The 21,261-nt window shown below is 35.2% G+C and overlaps 1 protein-coding gene across 5 annotated transcripts in view; it reads right to left on the minus strand.

Annotated features, from left to right (window-relative positions):
• Window positions 1-21,261, minus strand: part of VPS8 (VPS8 subunit of CORVET complex) — a 248,815-nt gene that overhangs the window by 106,245 nt on the left and 121,309 nt on the right. For all 5 annotated transcript variants that reach the window (XM_026007303.2, XM_072752535.1, XM_072752534.1 and 2 more), the window contains exons 28-33: window positions 17,843-17,914; window positions 12,679-12,798; window positions 11,560-11,616; window positions 7,776-7,858; window positions 6,880-6,964; window positions 6,001-6,099 (exon numbers count right to left, since the gene is read on the minus strand). In XM_026007303.2, the coding sequence (XP_025863088.2) occupies window positions 6,001-6,099; window positions 6,880-6,964; window positions 7,776-7,858; window positions 11,560-11,616; window positions 12,679-12,798; window positions 17,843-17,914 (516 nt within the window). The remainder of the gene's footprint in view (window positions 1-6,000; window positions 6,100-6,879; window positions 6,965-7,775; window positions 7,859-11,559; window positions 11,617-12,678; window positions 12,799-17,842; window positions 17,915-21,261) is intronic.

Genomic DNA, 21,261 nt, shown 5'->3' on the forward strand with positions numbered 1-21,261 from the left:
TGCCTATAAGAGATTCATTTCAGACCTAAAGACATATGCAGATCAAAAGTGAAGGGATAAAAAAAGCATTTACCATGCAAATGGAAGTAAAAAGAAAGCCAGGGTAGCTTTCTATATTGGACAAACTGGGCTTAAAAAAAAAAAAGAATATGAGACAAATAAAAGACATTATATAATTAAAAAAGTAACAATCCAACAAGAAAATATAGCAACTGTAAGTATTTATGTACCCAACTTGGGAGCACCCAAATATATAAAGCAGATAATAACAACAGAAAGGAAGTCATTGATAATAAGACAATAACAGGGTACTTTAACATCCCACTTACATTAATGGACAGAAATTGCCAGTCAACAAGGAAACAGTGGCTTTGAATGACACACTACAACAGATGCATTTAGCAGATATATTAAAAATATTCTGTCTTAAAATAGCAGAACACACATTTTTTAAAAATTGCACATGAAACATTTTCCAAACAGATCACATGTTTGGCCACAATGAGTCCAAACAAATTCAGAAAGATTGAAATCACACCACACATCTTTTCCAACTACAATGCTATGAAACTAGAAGTCAATCAGAAGAAAGAATCTGGAATGACTACAAATAAATTGAGGTCAAATAACATGCTACTAAACAACAAATGGGTCAACCAAGTAATCAAAGAGTAAATCAAAAAATAAATGGAGGGCAGCCCGGGTGGCTCAGGGGTTTAGCTCTGCCTTCAGCCCAGGGCATGATCCTGGAGACCGGGATCGAGTCCCACATTAGGCTCCCTGAATGGAGCCTGCTTCTCCCTTGGCCTGTGTCTCTGCCTCTTTCTCTCTCTCTCTATCGCTCATGAATAAATAAATAAAATATTAAAAAAAAAATGGAAACAGGGGTGCTTGGGTAGCTCAATCAGTTAAGCATCCACATTTGGCTGGGATCGATCCTGGTCCTGGGGTCCTGGAATCAAGCTCCATGTCAGGCTCCCCATTAACTGGGCAGCCTGCTTCTCCCTCTCCCTCTGCCCTGCTCCCTTGTTCATGCTCACTCTCTTTTGCATCCATCATAGCAACATTTTCCTAGATATGTCTCCTGAGGCAAGGGGAAAAAAGCAAAAATAAGCTACTGGAATTGTATCAAAATAAAAAGCTTCTGTACAGAAAAGGAAACCAACAAAACTAAAAGACAATCTTAATAGGAATATATCCAATAACAAGTTAGTATCCAAAATACATAAAGAATTCTATAGCACAATACCAAAAAAACAAATAATCCAATTAAAATGAGAAGACATGAACAGACATTTCTGCAAAGATGACATATAGACACATGAAAAGATGCTCAACATCACTTATCATTAGGAAAATGCAAATTAAAACCACAAGGAGATATCACCCCATACTTGTCAGAATGGCTAAAGTCAAAACACACAAGAAACCAGTGTGGGTGAGGATGTGAAGAAAAAGGAACCCTCATGCACTGTGGTTGGAAATGCAAACTGATTTGGAAAACAGTGTATAAACTCCTCAAAAAATTAAAAATGGAGCTACCATATGATCCAGTAATTTTACTACTGGGTATTTACCCAGAGAATATGAAAATACTAATTTGAAAAGATATATGCACCACTACGTTTACTGCAGCATTATTTGCAATAGTCAAATTATGAAAGCAGCCCAAGTTTCCATCAACAGGTGAATGGATAAAGAAGATGTGGTCTATATATACAATGGAATATTACTCAGCCATTAGAAAGGACAAATACCCGCCATTTGCTTTGACGTGGATGGAACTGGAGGGTATTATGCTGAGTGACATAAGTCAATTGGAGGACAAACATTATATGGTTTCACTCACATGGGGAATATAAGAAATAGTGAAAGGTATTATAAGGGAAAGGAGAGGAAAATGAATGGGAAAAATTAGAGAGGATGATAAAACATGAGAGACTCCTAACTCTGGGAAACGAACAATGGGTAGTGGAAGAGGAGGCAGGCAGGGGGATGGGGTAACTGGGTGACAGGCACTGAAGAGGGCACTTGAGGGGATGAGCACTGGGTGTTATACTATCTGTTGGCAAATTGAAATTCAATTTAAAAAAAAGATGTGGTTTACATACACAATGGAATATTAGTCATAAAAAAGAATGAAATCTTGCCATTTGCAACAATATGAATGAATGTGAAGAGAGTATAATGCTAAGTAAAATCAGTCAGAGAAGGACAAATAGCATATGATTTCATTTAATATGTGGAATTTAGGAAACAAAACAAAGGAAAAAGGAAACCAATCAAAAAAACAGACTCTTAACTATAGAGAACTGATGGTTACCAGAAGGGATGGGAGTGGGAAGATGGATGAAATAGGTGAAGAGGATTAAGAGTACACTTACCACAGTGAGCACTGAGTAATGTATAGAACTGCTAAATCACTATACTGTACACGAAAAGTAATATAACACTGAAAGTTAACAATACTGGAATTAAAGTTTAAAAATAAAGAAATAAATGTATAAAAGGTCAAAATAGCCAATACTCTCTTAAAGATGTCAAGATTTATTATAAAACAACAATATTTAATAGTGTGGTACTGATGCAGAGACAAATAAGAGCAGTGAAGAAGAATAAAGTGCTGAATAACAGATCAAACATAGAGATCCTTGATATGCTTCTGACAAAATAGTATTGCTAAGCAATGGGGAAAGGCAACCTTTTAAAATAACTGTTGTTGGGAAAATTGGACATCCATACTTTAAAAATTAATTGGATACAGCCCCAGACCATATATAAAAACTTTCGAGCAGACCTAAGATTCAAAGACAAAAAATAAACAAGAAAGCTTTTAGACAATAATAAGGGAGAATTTCTTCTTTACTACAGAAGGAAAAAATTGATAATTTGACTACTAAGAAAAAAGAAGAACTTTGCTTTTAAAAGAACCACAGAAATAAGACACAGAGTGGAAGATATCCACAACACATATCACTGAAAAAACTAACATTCAGGATACATGACAAATTCCCAAAATCAGTAATTACAAGAGACATTCTAGTTTTAAAATGGGCAAAAGACTTCAATCGGCACCTCTCAGAAAGAGAATTTAAATGACCAATAAACAAAAAAAGGTTATCAATCTTATTAGTAATTAAAAGTATGTAAATTACAAACATAATAAAATATCATTATACATGCACCAGACTGGCAAAATTTAAGTCTAGCAAGGATATACAGCTAATGGAAAATCTCATTCAATGCAAGCATCTGGTGAAGTTGAATACATTTATCCCATTTAACTAGCAAGTATATAGGCCCCAGAGGAGAGATTATCAAACATTAGCATGCATCAAAATCACCTGGAGGGCCTATCAACCCATGCTGCTAGCCCCACCTCCAGAGTTTCCAATTTACTAGGTCTGAGGCAAAGATGGAAACTGCCCTTCTATCAAGTTCTCAGCTGATGCTGTAATGTGAGACTGCCCTTAAGAAATGCTGTGTTTAAGATGCATGTATGAGAATGTGGATGGACTACTTTTAATAGTCAAAAACTAGAAATAGAAATGTTCACCAACAGCAGAAATGACTAAATTGTAATATAACTGTAAAAATGGAATACTATACAAGAATTAAAATGAACCACAGCTACCTACAACAAAATGTACAAACTTCAAAGAGCAGAACTCCATTTATGTAGAGAAAAAGGCAAAACAAACATGTCTTTTTAGAGACGCAGATATGTGCAGTAGCAGTATATAGAAAGGCAGGCCATTATCAGAAAAACCAGGATCTTGGCCATATTAGGGAAGGCAAGAAAGTGTAATCAGGAAAGGTAATACATAAAAAGTCTAAGGTATTGGAAATAACTCAATTTCTTGATCTGGGCCTTGGGTGTTTGCTTTTTTAAATGTGTCATTAAACCGTACATTTGTTGTATGCACTCTTTGGGATGTTTTCTGTATTTCAAATGAAAAATACTTTAAAGATTTATTTGAGAGAGAGAGAGAGAGAGCGCGAGAGAGAGCGAGTGGGGGAGGGAGGGGGAACTTAAGCAGACTCCCTGCTGAGTGCAGAGCCTGACATGGGAATTCAATCTCACCACCCATGAGATCATGGTGAGCCAAAATCAAGAGTTGGACGCTCAAGTGACTTGAACCACCCAGGTGCCCCAAAATGAAAAATATTTTAAAAAATCTAATGAAACATATTTTGTCCATACTGGAAAAACCATTGGAACTAGAGATTCTTTACCTGGAATCCACAGATCCAATCTAAGGATAGCTTTTAGGCGATCCCTGAAATTATAAGCAAAATTATGCATCTGTGCACACGCACAATATTATGTGTCATGGGTCCAAATCTTTCAAGAGATTCACCCAAGAGGTCTATAACCCTCAAAGTGTTAAGAACCACTAATCTATATACCTGTGTCTACTGTCAGAAAATTGAGGACTTCCCTCCACCTTTCAAATCATTGAAAGTTGATTTTATTCACATAATTTAAGCCACAGAAGTTCTTCAACAAAAAGTCTATATATTTGTAACTGTGGCCTTAAGAGATATTAAAAAGTTCAAGGTGAAAAAAATGTGCAGATGTGGGGAAAACAGTCAGCAGAAATAATTGTTGTGCAGCAAAAACACTTCCTGTTTCTCCAGTATGAGTTTTCTGCTGAGTGATTTGTTTACTCATTGATTAATTCATCATGTTTCACATTATACAGAGACAAAGCTTCATTTTCAGATGTCTGGAGTCCATGTGCTCAAACTACTGCATAATGCAGATGAAGTGAAATGAAGAAGCCATAATGTAACTATGGAGACAAGGGAATGATGAAAGGAAAAAGAATACAAAATGATTAAAGGAAAAAAAGATACAACTGAAAATAGAGAAAGGTTTTCCTGGTTTTTTTCCACCAAGATATACTCATCGTTAGCAGGAATATGGTAACATTAAATAACATATATGTTCTCAATCCTTCAGATGAAAAAGTGTAGCAATTACTTCAGACCACAGATCTACTGACTGACTATACCACCTTTCATACCACATGTTTCATATAAGATGCTGTTCACATTTCTGATCTCTCTAAACTTTACAACCATCAGGAACTAGAAGAAAGAATTCACATCACAAGCAGTTTCCTTAAAGTTTCAGAGCTTATCCTTTCTTATCATTTTCCATATGTATAATATTTTTAAAAAGATATTGAATAATCATATCTTTCACTATATCTCTAAGCCTGTCACCAGAAGTTCCCCTATCAGCTGATCTTTGCTACATGGAGAAAAACTTTGTAGATTTGTTCTCTCCAAAACTAGGATTACTTCAGCATCTTTCACTATACTTTTTTTTCAATTATCAGTGATCTATAAAACAGAATAAAAAAACCCTGCTAACTCTGTTGGTTTTTGAGGTGCAGTGTACATGATGAATCTAAGAAAACGAACACGAGAACTGATTTGGGGGGTCCTCGTCAGAATGCATTTGTGATCATGTGTTCATCACACGTGCATTAGTCTCCTCATTTAGGCATCTATAAGTTTGTTTTTTAAAAAGAAGCTCTTGCTCTAAAGTCAACTCCTGCATTCTTGTAACACAGCATGCATAAACAAAATCAGAATCGTCACTCTATTATATATGGAAAAATAAAACAAAGAGAACAACGCATTGCAGTAAAAATTCCATTGGGTGATTGAGAGGAATGGCTCCCTATCACATTTTAGAGGAGGAAGACCAACACTACTCTGAGTCATTCTAAGGTTCCAAAAACCCACTAAATCCAGTTCGTCATGCAGCTGAGTGAATTTGAGTTATTTTCAGAAGTCACAATACAATACATTGTATATGACATGGATTTGATGAATAGAAATATCAGGTGAAATAAATAATCTGAAAAAGGCATTAATCCTCAAGTAGATCAACTTAATGATATGCTATTACTTAGTTAGCATACACTTAATTTGGGAGATAGCCATACAAATGGGGAAGTTTAAAAAGTTTTGTTGAATCAGTACCTCGATATGATCCATTGCTTTCTGCCATACAGATTGCTTCTCCTCTGCACTGTGTCCAGGAATGGATAATATATTGTGAATATAGTTAAAGACTTCTTCCTGAAGAGCACAAGACAACTTATTTATTCATTCATTCATTCAATATTTAGTCACTACCTACTATCTGTACCAGTCTTGGTAAGCATCTGTTACTTAGAGATGGTAAACCACTTGTAAATAGTTAAACTGCTGGAAAATGGACACAAAAGAGAATGAGTTTAATGTTTAGGGTAGACTCTTGGAAGTTGCAAATCCATCCCAATTAATTTTGGTCTCAATTTCATTAACCAAATGAGGGAATATCATACTTCTTCTGTCTTTGGTGGACCATGTCCACATTCCCAATTTCATTTCACATCACTATTGCCCTTCTCTATTATCCTTGTCCCTCTCCTAGAATACTTTTCATTGACTTTCTGCTTGACTGGCTTCATCTCAAATTCCAAAACTCAAGCTCTATGTCCCCTCCTCTGAGATTCCTTCCCTGGATGCTCTGTAGAAGTCAGTTTTCCCAGTATGTTCTCAAGTTTGTCCCCATTGTCTTCTCTCAAGCACTCATCACATCTGTAATTAAGTATCTTGTTTCCTTATGTCAAATCTCCATCACTGAACTATAAGTTCTAACGCTGCAGAAAATATATCTATTTTAATGGTCAATGTATACTAATGGTAGGCACTCTACAAAAATCTGGTGAATAAATGAAGAAAAACCTTGAAATCAGCAAACATATAATCCAACATTTCTACTGAATAGTTATCCCTACTTAATAGTTACTTCTACTTAATAAGGGGAAGGGAGGACTGAGTAAGAAAAAAAGGTAAAGCAGCCTCATAACTCACCTCCCTTAGTGGGTCACGTAAGTAGCAATCGATTATTTTGTCATATTGGTGTTCTCGTTCATACATAAACTCACAAATTTGATAGCTAGAACATAAGAGGAAAAACTTCAAAGTACCAAACAGGCAGGTAGTTATTAGTTTACTGTTTCAAAAAGTTTGCTCACAGAGGTTAGTATTAAGAAAAATGAATATAGTAGATGTGATTTCTACTGTAAAATGAAGTTACAGCATCTAAGGGAGAGGAGTATCTGCCATTCCTCTAAATACAAGATTAAAATGCTGCTGAATATGAATATTATGTTTCTAAGAAATTTCAAAACTGGGTACAAAATAAATGTTAAAGCAACAATAATATGTCACATAAATAGTTATTAGTCAACAACTCTATGAAGTTTGTTCAGAATCAAATATGTCAAATATTCAACATTCAACAAATCAGATAAATAATAGTCTTAACATATTGTATCTTATTTGCTGTTAAATTCCACATTGTTTAGAAAAATGTACGAATAAGGTGGCTCAAAAATCTACAAAATAATGGAAATTTTAAGTAAACAAAACTAAAATAATAAATCATAAGATGTAAATTAAAAGATTACATCATTTTCATACTAAAATGTACATGCACTTCAAATTTACTCACTGTTAATTTCTGCAAATGTTACTAATTTTAGACTTGAAAGACAAAAACTTTTTATTTATTTTAATTTGAAAGACAAAAACTTGCATTTAGGTTTTTTTTTTATTATTTGCACAGGTTTTTTTTTTTCTTTCTTTCTTTTTTTTTTTTTGGCACAGGTTTCTTAATTAAAAATTGGCAGTGCATGAATGGGCTTCCAGTTAGAGAAGTCAAAACTAGTATATGGCAATTAATGTATGCCTTAAAAACAACTTACAATTCTGCTTTTTCTGCCATCCGGATAAGCCGACTCTCTTCAAACTGAACTATGCCTCCAGCTTGCAGCAACTCTAAAAGGACCTTAACATTTAAAATAAATGAGTAAAAACACTTTGGAATCTACTTTTATTTACTAGCTCCGTAAGAGTCCATTCAGTCACACAAACCGTAACTTTTTGTTTGGTCTTATTACTTGATGTTTTCACTTGGCTTTCCCATGTATGAGGTACCAGAAAACTATCATTATAATGTTGGTGATACTGTAATTTAGTCTTATATAAAAAGATAAATGGCTCTATTTTTTTCAATCATAGAAGGAATGCCACAATGTGTGTAAATAAAGCCTTATTAGAACATCTAATTAACCGTCCACTAAGCCAAGAATGTCCATATAATTTGTCTGGTGCTTTAATACCTCATGGTTCTTTAAAATCTATTGTCCACAGGTAGTATCCATGTTTACTTATTCATTTCTCTACTTAAACACTGGGGTTTCTCATAGCATTATTCACAAGAGCCAAAAGCTGGAAATAACCTAAATGTTCATTAATGGAGGAATGGATATTCCTCAAATTCTATAATGGAATATTATTCAGCCTTAAAAGAGAATGAAATTCTGACACATGCTGTAAGATGGATGAACTTAAAAACATGCTAAGTAAAATAAGCCAGTCACAAAAGGACAGATACTATAAAATTCCATTTATATGAAGTACCCAAAGTAGTCAACTCATAGAGACAAAAAGTAGAATGGTAGCTGTCAAGGGCTGAGGACGGTGGTTATATGGAGTTATTGTTTAACAGATACAGAGGCTCAGTTCAGGAAGATAAAGTTCTGAAGATGTATGGTGATAATGGTCACACAACAGTGAGATATACTTAAAGCCACTGAATCATACACTTAAAGTGGTTAAAATAAATTTTATGGTGTATAGATTTTTACCACAAAAACACTAGGGTTCATATAATTAATCTTGACCACATCAAGTAGATGAAAAAAAAAATGGACTAGGGTGTTGAGATTGAATCATCAGTATTTTTATTTATTTTTTTAAAGATTTTATTGATTTTATTTTATTTATTTATTTTTTTTTTATGATAGTCACACACACAGAGAGAGAGAGAGAGAGGCAGAGACACAGGCAGAGGGAGAAGCAGGCTCCGGGAGCCCGACGTGGGATTCGATCCTGGGTCTCCAGGATCGCGCCCTGGGCCAAAGGCAGGCGCCAAACCGCTGCGCCACCCAGGGATCCCTCATCAGTATTTTTAAATCTCAAAATATAATAGAACCATTACATAGTCATTAGAACAATATGAGAAGGCTTTTTCTTATATTTAGGTTCAAGATCCAAAGTAAAGGGAGGCATGGGCGGCTCAGTGGTTGAGCGTCTGCCTTTGGCTCAGGGCGTGATCCTGGTCTGGGAATCAAGTCCCACATCAGGCTCCCTGTGAGGAGCCTGCTTCTCCCTCTGTCTATGTTTCTGCCTCTCTATGTGTCTCTCATGAATAAATACAATCTTAAAAAAAAAAAAAAAATCCAAAGTAACATGACCCTTCCAGAACTTCAGGAAATCATTTAACAAAGTATCTTTCTAATACAGGAAACTGATTACTTTCAAGTTAAAGACAAAAATGGGGAGAAGAAATGAAACGTATCCATACTTCACTTTTCAGAACCCCAATTCAGTCCATTCTGAGCACTATAACGTACTGTTATAGGGAACCATGGAGTAAATCCATCTATAGCAAGTCTCAATTTGGAAATAAGATAATAAAAATGCCATTGCTGGAGCCAGTTGCTGGAACCAACTCAACAGAGCTGACTGTTACATTTTTAGGAATTGTGTAAGCCAGTTGTTAAACGCAGCAATTGGTAAAAATTAAATTATATAAACTTACAATACATTAAATTAAAAATAATACTCAAAACTCACCACTTACTATTTTGCTAAATTTTACTATGTATGCTCTTGAGGTTAATTACTGCACCTATATGGTGGAATTATATAAGGGTGTGATAAAGGGCATCCCTTTCCAATTCTATGTTCAGTAATATCAAATTGGTAGGCACAAATCAGTCGTGGTGGGAGTGTTTACACTATGGAAATTAGCAAATGCTGTAAAAAATCAGGTGTTGTTATATCTTTAAAGGGGTATAAAATAAAAACAAAAAGAAGAATATGTGACACAGAGCCTCTGTGCCCCACAAAACCTAAAATATTTAGTCTTTGGCCCTTTACAGAACAAAACTGCCAATCCCTGTGTAAGAGAGTGATAGAAATAAGGCAATCAAATTTAAAAGTGTGCATATCATCGTCATTACACTGTGACTAGCACAAAAAAACTAAGGAATTATTTTTCCAGTATTCAAGAACTGAGTGAAGAAGTTACTTCACTGACGAATGTGTGACATTCTCTCATGTTTTCGTTGTTGTGCCTTCATCTTATTCATTTAAATATTGAAAATATCAACTAACATTAATATCTAAACCTGGGAACTAAATCTGGGGAATCACCTATTAAAATTTGATCAGCATACCATCAGAAACACTTAAAAATACTGGAGACACAAATTTGTGTATGTTACACATGATTCAAGAGTGCTGGATTAGAAGAGATGGAAGTGGGTTCTAATCTTAGTGTCAAACTTGAGTGATCTACAACTCATAAGTTTTCTGTATTTCTCAAATGAGCTGAGAAAAAACAAAAACAAAAACAAAACCTAGATAGTCTCAAAGTGGACTCCCAAAAATAGAGCATTACTATAGGAGGACTACTTTTTAAGGTTTTTTATTTAGATCTGTGTTTTATTTCTGTTTAACTTAGTTATATTAAATGTGTTTATCATTTTATATAGCAACACCATGCATACCATGATCCACTTTTCCTGCCAACAGAGAAACAAGGACAAAGTGAGAGGTCCATATTGTTATTTGTCTTCAATACAATTTGAGATAACCAAAATTTTAGCAGCTGTTCTCTTCCCTAAGCTAGTCTACAGCAACCACTGGACCACAGCTGTGGTGAAAAGGGTCAAAAGGGTCACTGTTGCTCTCCTATGTTCTTTATCGGAGTCTCAACCTCCCAGCTGTGTACTCTCATCATAAAAAAGACCAGTGTTGCTCTCAAAGTACTTTTATTTTGTAGCTTGCTTATCTGACAAACTCTGCCCATCAATTTTAAATAGGCTCTCTTAGTGCTCACAATTATAATGGATAAGCTTTCAAAGAATCCTACTCTAGGAATAGACCCTCAAGAAAGTGGCCTAAGTAGAAAGAAGTGATAATCAGTTACAATCTCCTAGTGATTAGTGAAGGGACAGATGAAGTCCAGTCTCCAGAGATGGTAGCCCTAATGCAGTGGGCTATAGAACACTCCCCGAAGTTGAATGTCCCAATACTCAGGATCCTGCAGCCTTTCTGGTTCAGAGCCATAGCAGTTAGGAGTGGTTATCAGATAAATGGCTCCAGTGGAAAGCAGGATCCCGCAGGTGCCAACTGCTGCTATTTCATGGAGAAGGATGAATAATTCTCTTTGATGTCATGATGAATGCAAGACAGGTCCAGTCTGTCTAGGAATTTAGTTTGATATAAATTCTTTACAATTGAACCTCAAACAACCATCCACACTATTTTCTGGTTGCCACTATCTAACTTAGTATTAGGGTTTGGCAAAAGCTACTTTCTCCTTATGTTTTATGAGGTCTAGCTAAGAAAGGTTCTTTCTAGTTTATTCTGTCCTCTTTCCCATTCTTCAGCAAAAAGAGTTCCAGTAGTTCATACCTGCTGTCTTTCAGAGTGTCGGGAGTCATCATCAGGACTGCAGAGGAATTCAAGGACCTGGTCAAAGAAAAGGTATTTTTTTATTGGATACTAGCATGTGTGCCATAACACTGTAGTAATGAAAACAATAACTATCCTATATCAATTAATTCACACTTGGCCATAACACATACCACAGATATATGGTATCTTCCCGACCACCTGGCCTATAACATGGCACAGCAGGCTCAAGTTGCTAACAACTTAATATGCATCTTATCTTTACTATTCAGAAACATGGTGGGAAGGCAGTGCCATCTGCATATCTTAACCTTAAGATCCCTGATACCATGGACCAGGCAAAGCATGGACTTTAAGAGTCAGGCCACTTGAATTTGAGTTTCACCTCATAAATACTTAGTAACAACACTTATAGCAAATAATAACACTTACTAAGTATGAACTTGAACAAGTGAATTAACCTGTCCAGGATTTAGCTTTCCTCATTTTCAGAATAGAGGGTAACAACAATACCAATTTCAGGGCTGCTGGGGGACCTCTGAGTTAACACATTCATATAAAACCCTGGAACAGAGCCTAGTATTATGAAGTGCTCAATAAATGCTAGTCATTATTGGTAACTTTCTCCAGACAGAGAGTGTTTTCTTTGCCTGTGGATACGTGGAGATATTTAATTGGTATTAGGAGATATCTTCAAAGTCATTTATAAGGAAATTCAGACTTTCTAAAAGTGATCCCTCTTCCAGTGACCAACATCATAGATGTGCTACCAATGAGATGCATGAATTCTTAAACTGAAAAATTCTTGAGCAAAGAATTCTAAGCAATTTAGAGCAAGAGAAAAACTGAGAGAATAAAATCTCTATAAACCAATCTCCACAAGCCATACTCCCAAGATACCAAGCTACTAGGTAAAGTCATACTACCCAGATACAACATTTAAAAAAAAAAAAAAACAACACACACACAACTAATTTAATCCAAATTAAAACCTGAACAGCATCCTACCTGATAAGACATTTACCCACTAGGCAATTATATTAAGAAAATGTATAATCCAGTGAATTTTTCTGATCGATAAACAGAATAAAAATAATTCTCATCATTAAAGACACTCACCTGATCAAAAAGGGTTCTGTTTACAAATAAGGTATTGTCAGGCTTTGCAAGCTGCCGGGCAAGGAATGTAAAGAGACACCCTACTTGTGAGGGAGTAAAATCAGAATTCTCCACCATAACCTGGTGAGCAAAACAGACCATTTATTTATTCAATATACCATCTGGTTTGATACAAAATTATACCATTAGAAAGGTGGGAGGGAAGCCTCATTACTGAAGACTCATGAAAAGATTCTTTTATAGGCTGTGCAACAATTCAATTCAATGCCATTTAGAGAAGGAGCACAAACTACTTTCATATTCTGAAAGGAAAACATTTTAGTGTTTTTTGGGCATATTTCTAGGCACAATTTGGATGAGAACTGAATTGAGGTGGATTTCAAAAAAAATATTAATCATGTTTTCCTTTGGAATTCTTAAAAGAGAATCCTACTAAAGTTAAATTTATTTATTTATTTATTTATTTATTTATTTATTTATTTATTTTATTTTTTATTTAAAGTTAAATTTAAATTAAATTTAAGTAACCCTCAGGGCCCCTGGGTGGCTCAGTCAGTTAAGTGTCTGTCTTCGGCTCAGTTTCTGATCCTGAGGTCCTAGGATCGACACCCATGTCAGGCTCCCTGTTCAATGGGAAGCCTGTTTCCCTCTCCCTCTGCCTGCTGCTCTACCTGCTTGTGCTCTCTCTCACTGTCAAATAAATAAATAAAATCTTTAAAAAAATAATAAATTTAAGTAACTCTACCCAAAAGCTACCTATCAACACAGAAAGAACAGAGTCGTTCTGAGGTCTAAAAGTAAGGTAACCTAAAGGCACAGGAAAAGATGTTCAATATCACTAATCACCGAGGAAATGCAAGTTAAAACCACAATGAGATACCATGAATACTCACACCTGTCGGAATGGCAAATATCAGAAAGACAAGAAATAACAAGCGTTAAGCAGGCACTATCAGGAAATTTAACTGATGCAGCCACTGCGGAAAATGGTATGGAGGGCCCTCAAAAAACTGAAAATAGTATGATGCAGGAATTCCATCTCTAAGTATCTATCTGAAGAAAATAAAAACACTAATTCAGAAAGATATATGCACCCTTATGTTTACTGCAGCATTACTTAAAATGGCCAAGATATGGAAGCAGCCTAAATTCCATCTATAGATAAAGAGGTGGAAAAAAAAAAATGGTGCACACACATACACACAGTGGAATATTACTCAGCCACAAAAAGGAATGAAATCTTACCATGTGTAACAACACAGATGGATATTATGCTAAGTATTAGTCATAATATTATATATTTATACACACACACACACATATATATATATATATATATATATATGGCTATGAAAGCACAGTGGGGAAAATTAGAGAGGGAATTTGAAAAGAAACAAGAAAAGTAGGGAAATGTCAGGAGAGAGAGAGTAATCCAGGCAGGGAGAAGAATGTGAGCAAAAGCATGGACACAGAAAAACACAAGTATGTTTGAAGACCATGTGTTCACTATAATGCAGCCCCATGCATTAGAAGAAAGGAGAAATCAGATTGAAAAGATGAGGCCTTGAATGTCATCCCAAGGAATCTAGAGTTTAGTCCACAAAAGACTGGGGAGCTACTGAAAATGTTCAATCAGGAAAGTTGATCGTGAGCAGCATGGTGCCTAGGAAAAGTATCCAGCTGGCAGTGAACAGGATAAAATCACACGAGGAAGAATTAAAAGGGAAAGAGCCCAGGCAAGTTGCAGCTGACTGCAGACGTCCAAAGGAGAGACAAAGGGGTCTGAACCAGGGCAGAGATCATGAAAACAGAAGCAGGAACAGGAGCAAAAGGCACTGCGAAGAGAGCGGCAACAGGACAAGGATTTATTTACCTGTGTGGAAAAGTGTGGCTAACAGAGGAATAAACAATGACACACTTGAGCCTGAGAGGCAGGTCCAATGATGATGCCATCAGCAAAGAAAGATTGTGAAGAATACTGGGAAGGAAGATCAGGTATTGTCTGGTATTAGCTGAACAACAAACTAGTCTACTGTGGGTCCTAAGACGCCCCTGCCACTTTCATTCAAAGATCAAGTGTAAGATTGCTCCTTTTGTAAAACAGTCCCTTGGGGTCCAGCTTTCAGCCTCTCCTCTTACTCTGCTAGCAGTGTATTCCGTTCTTTAACTTGTCCTGCTTTAGTCTAGCAACCATGGTTTCCTCAAGTGCATAATTCATCCTTACCAGAGCATGAGAATACTCATAATCTCTGTGTGTATCTAAATTTCAACGGATCCACTACAAAGAGCTCTCTGTAGCTTTAAAGTACTCAGTCACCACTCCCTTTCAATGTGCAGGGGCTTCCCTAGGACTCAACTTTTAGACCCAACTAGTGCTCCTCTCTGCTTTCACCCTCCCTTTTACTCTCCAGGTATGAACTGTTTAACCATCTCATCCTAGAAACATCTTTTGAAAAAAACAGTTTTAACTCTCAGCCAATTCCCTTGCCACCTCACCAAGTGTCTGATGATTACCATCCTGGAAATCCTGGTGTCTCTTCATTTCCTCTTACCTACTTCAGGGACCATGCTTACAAAATTTTCTGAGCAATTTTATACAAAGTCACAAATTAATGGCTTTTTACTTCTATGTCTCTAGCCATTCAGCACACATTGTATCACTCTATTTTTGATGCTCATCCAATGTTCTCTGGTCATTGCCTACATTCCTATTTTTACTGCCTCTGTCAGCAGCACACTTATTAAACTCTCTCATCAGAAATCAGAAAATAATCTCAAAGGTTCATTCTACATTGACCCAGGGTAAATGATATCAAATATCAAAACAATATACAGGGATAGCAATTCACAAATTGTAATAGTTTAAGTACTTCGTGGAGCATTATTCTTTTCATTTGGATTGTTCCTCCAACTTGGTATAGTTTTAAATTCAAATTCCCATTCAACTGACTTACAAACATGTCTTGAACCCCTACCAGCATGCAGGCATTGTGCTGGACATATTCTGGACATGTTAAAACAATGATACATGTACAAATTCCTCATAGTCTCAGCTTACAGGAAACTCAACTCCAGGCAGGAAAATATACATGTAAACAATGACCATACAGTGTGCCATGTATAGCATACAGTGTTGTATGAACACAGAGAAGGGGCAACACATCAAACTGAAAGTGTGGAAAGGATTCTAAAAGAGTTTCTCATGGATGATATGATCATATTTGAGTTATGTCTTAAAAAATGGTTAGGAATTTGCCAGGCAGAGAAAGGGAAGGAAAGGCATAATAAGATGAAAACACACACACACAAAGAATGTAAGACATAAAGATAACACAGAAAGTTCAGTGAGCAATAATTTAATATGGTTGAGAAGCTCATAATACAGACAGTATGTGTGTCACAGAGTTGTGTGGTAGGAGTAGGCGAGGAGAGCAGTTATAGAAAGTAATCAGGGACCAGAAAATACAGAAGGATCTTGGATGCCATGTAAAAACAACTTCAGATGAGTATGGCAGAAACTAGTATTTGTGCTCCTCCAACATCTGTTCTTCCCTCCTAACTTAGAAACAAAGCTCCTCATTTTAGGCCAAACACATGGTCACCATAATACAGATACAGAGTACATTTCTCAGTCTTTGTAGCTGAGAAGCAATATATCTAAGTTCTGATCAACATGTTCTAAGCTAAATTATAGTATACAACTTCTAAAAAGTCTATTTAAAGAGAGGGAACTCTCTTCATCTCTTTCTGCATTCAGACTGGCTAGAATGTAGAGATGATGGCTGGAACCCAAGCAGGTATTTTGGACAAAAAAAACCCCATGTACTCAGAATAACAACAGTTAAAGCAGAAGGCATCTGCATCCATGATAAGTTTGTGAAGCCACTCTACTAGAACAGGTTGCCTACCTCCAGACTTTTATGAGAAAAATAAATTCCCATCATTATTCAATATTGTTATTTTGAATTTCTCTCACAGTGGAACTTAATTCCAACTAATCCAACAGGGAGCCACAGAAGAATAAAGGAAAGGCAAGATCACAAATTAAAGGAGGACAAGACTAGGTATAGGGAGACCATTTAGTAAGCCCAAGTAAACATTCTCCACACCACCCACCTGGATCAAACGCATTATTTGGGGACTTAGTGATCCTATTCTCATATTCATCACTGCCTATCCTACAAGGTCAATAAATAGCTCAAATAAGATAATGTACATAAATGTGTTTTGAAAATTATAAAAAACTATTATAAATGTAATAGATTAACGTCACACCCAATTAGAGAACATTTTATTTTTGGTCTCTTGTCCAAAATGATCTAAAATTCACTAAGAGGAGGAAATCTCCATTTTATAGCCAAGTGAACAGGACAAAAAATTCTAAAGATTTCAACTACAAGAAGAAACAGGCCTGGTTCAAGCTGTGCAGATGGAAAGGAAAAGAATTTGTCTCTGCATTCATTCATTAGCAGCAGCATGGATCTCAAAATAACTTTGGACTGAATCTAGTTAGATTTAAACTGAGATGATCATCTCTGTGTGCCTCTCTAATCATTCTGAAGTGTTACCCATCATCTCAGTGCCACAGTCGACCTACAGCACCACCTAAGTAACACAGCAATGCTGGTGTGAGATGGAAGAAGATTCTTCACATTAATTATTTTCTCAAAGCATTCTGAAGTTAGTCATCATTATTTCACATAATCATACTAATATAGCAATTACCACAATATGTATTTCTCAGTAGTATCCTGTATTCTTATATTTAGTCTATAGCTGAGATACATTAATTTTTTTTGAAAGAATGATAAGTATTTCATTCAGGTTTGGAAGACAAAGATATCACAATAAAATTTTTAAACTTAATTTTAAATTAGATTATTTTAGAACTTGTCTAAAACAATTCAACTTTCTTAAAATAAACATCAATACAAGGGTGCCTGGGTGGCTTAGCAGGTTAATAAGCATGACTCTTGATTTTGGTCAGGTCATGATCTCAAGGTCGTGAGATTGAGCCCTGTGTCAGGCTCCACATTGGGCATGGAGCCTACTTAAGATTCTCTCTCCCCCTCTCCCTCTGCAACCTTCTCCCTAAAAATAAATAAATAAACATCAATACAAAAACATCTATTCTCTGAATACTTACTTTTTTTTGAATACTTACTTTCAACAAAATATCCACAATTCGTTGTTGATATTCTACAGCTTGCTTGTCATTTTTAAAATCTTCAAAAGTCTAATAGGAAGAAAATTTTAAAAATTATCATCTGCAAATTTTGAAATGAAACACTAAATTCTTATTAATAGTTAGATAAAATCCCAAATAAGATAACCATCCCTTATCAGATTTTTCCTTATATACCTTTATTTTTTTTTTTTTATTTTTTTTTATTTTTTATTTTTTTTTATACCTTTAAATAATAAGCTGCTTTTTAGCAAGTTAGGTAGAAAGCTATAGCACTTATTATTATATGGTATTCTGGGACTTTAAAAATAAATAACAAGCATAAAATTATAGCAACTATCATACAAGCAAAGAGTGATCTGAGAAAGTTTATAGGCAATGAAAAAAGAAAAAACACTAATGGCAGGAGGCAATTTGTGAACAAGGCTTTGAGATGAACTACGTCACATACTCTGCCATCATTCCATTTAACGCTACTTGGAAATAATAACTGAAGTACAGCTTACCTTACTAACTTTCATGAAAAATAACTTTCATCATTTCCATGACAACTTAAAAAAATGATGTTCAATGATAGATATTTTCTAAAAATTTATGGTAAAACTGTCACAATGTTAAAATCCTCAAGCCTACACACAAGGACTAGGTATCTTATTTCAAAACACTGCCAAGTACAGCATTTTTAATTTTATGTCCCTGTGCAAATAGAGCCAAATACATTTTGAACAGAACATGCATCAAAGTAAATGACAGAGTCAGATTCTAAAAATACCTAATACCTATAAAATGCATATATGAAAGAATTAAAATTTGTTCACTACCAAAAAAACCTAAATGAAATAATGTATTAAATAATAAAAATGATGAAGACTTGAAGATCTTTCCCAGGGTTTCCACTTAGCACATGTGGGTCTTACAAATGTTTAAATCCATATAGCAATAATTTACTGCTTATTTTCCTAAAAAATAACTACACATTATTCCATTAAAAATTAATTAAAGCTATGAACTTTCAAGACTACATCACGGTTACATTCAAACCAAAATACTGCTGGTCTTTAAATGGGCTCTGAACTTCCCCTAACTTCTGACAAATACCTCTGCTCATGCTGTTCTTCAATTAGCATGCCCTTCCTTCCCCTTTCCTGACACACACTAAGTGCTTTACACAAATGAATGCTCATTTGTCTACTTATGACAGAAAAATAAAATCTTTTCTTTTTTCAAAACTTTCTTCAACTAGACTACTTTGCTGCCAGTTCGCTGAAAAATGCTGAAATGAGTTACTAAGGAGACTGTAGGAACTCTCAATCTGGAAACTCAAACAGAAGATATTTCAATGTTTAAGTGGGTTAAATATTACCCTGCCTAAAGACAGAGATATGAACTAGAAAGTCTCTCAGTTCTATCTTCAGGTTTACAAAAACAACAAAAATGAACACACTAACATAAACACATACCTCCACCTCCACCCCACCCCAGCTTGCGAAAGAGAGATGTCACTCTGCATAGACAAATAAAACCTATTACCTGCTAATACAAATGCTATTCAACTAAAACACCAAATCATGGAGAATTAACATATGTATTAAAAAGCAACAGCAATGACAGCTAGTAAGAAAGAATTTCTCATTCATTTTCCTTTTGGCAGCATGTATTCACTGCTTTGAAACAGATACTGAAAGTTTACTTCTATACACATAATTAAGTGATGATATACCACAGTATGAATATGATGATATACATTATGACATATTTTGGTTAAAGTGAACAGCTGCCACTAACATGGCATATCACTGTTAAAACATTATCATTTCACAAAGATGCTTCGAATTATATAATGCTTGGTGAGCAGAATAACAGGCAACAATGTCCTAATGGAGAATAACACACACAGTCTGTGAAGCACAAAGGCATATAAGGGAGAGAAGACATGACCACAAGTAAGAGAAACAGAAAACATAAGTGAAAAGAACTAAAAAAATAAATTTAAATTAAAAAGGAAGTAAAAAAATTTTTTTAAATTAAAAAAAAATTAAAAAGGAAGTAAAAGAGATCAGAGAAAAGGTGACATAGAAGGTAAAGAAAACACAATATATAAATAATTGCAGTTTAAGATGAAATATAAAATAATGAAGTAGAAAAAGCATTTAAATCTGTAATTCAAGAAAACTTTCTTAAAATAAAGACTTGAATTCACATCTTGAAAAGGCCTACATTATACATGGTAAAACTAACCTAGAACAGTCACTTATGAGCGATATCTTAGAGGAAAACTATTAGTCTTTAAAGACAAACTAGACTGGGAGAAAACATTTGCTAAGCTCATGTAACTGGGCAAGATACTTGTATTTAAAATTCATAAAGAAAAAAAATTAAAAAAAAATTCATAAAGAACTCTCAAAACCAGACAAGAAAATAAATACAATAAAAAAAATTTGAACAGATATTTCACCAAAGAGAATATATGGATGACAAACATATTTTTGCTAATATATTTAAATAAAAAGATGCTTAATATCATTAGTTAAAAGGAAAATATGAATAAAAACCACAATGACATACCATTATACACCTTTTAGAATGGTCAATTTAAAAAGATCAACTATAGCAAGTGTTGGTAAGATGAAGGAACTGATTGCTACTCACCTATACTATCAGTAAAAATGCAAAATGATAGAATCCCCTTAGAAAACAGCCTGCCAGTTTCTGACAAAGTAAAAGAATACATGTAACAAATACCCAGCAGTTCTATTCTTTGGTATTTACTCAAGAGAAACAGAAATATATGTTTACACAAAGGCCTATACATAAATGTTCATAGCAGCTGTATTCATAATAGCCTAAAACATAAAACAACTCCAAGGGCCATCTACTGGTGAACAGATTAACAAACTGTATATCCATAAAATGGAAAATTATACAGCCATAAAAAGGAACAACCTGGTTTGGGAGAAGATGGTGGCAGAGTAGAAGACTGGGCTTGCCTAGTCCCACAAATACAACTAGGTAACTATCAAATCATCCTACATATGCCAGAAATTGACCTGAAAACTGATAGAACAAACTCAACAACTAAAGGGAGAAAAGAGGCTATATCAAAGAAGGTAGAAAGTGCAGAGACATGGTTGAGGGGAGAAATGGATCATGACTGCCCTGGAGGAAAGGGAGTGAAGTTACAGAAAAGGGTGAGAGAGAAAGAAGCACCCAGAGGAATGCACAAGGAGAACATTCCCCCAGAGCCACTGGCTTGCGAAATGAGAGGGGTTGAATTTTATGAGTTCTTGCAACCAGCAGGGTTTGCAAGCCTGGATTTTTAAAGGTCAGCAAGGTTGGCTGGGATAGAGCCCAAAGGGCACTGCACTTCTCCTCAAGTGAAGACAGGTAAACAATTTGGG

The sequence above is a fragment of the Vulpes vulpes genome, chromosome 3 (assembly GCF_048418805.1).
Source record: "Vulpes vulpes isolate BD-2025 chromosome 3, VulVul3, whole genome shotgun sequence".
In the NCBI taxonomy this organism is placed as follows: Eukaryota; Metazoa; Chordata; class Mammalia; order Carnivora; family Canidae; genus Vulpes; species Vulpes vulpes.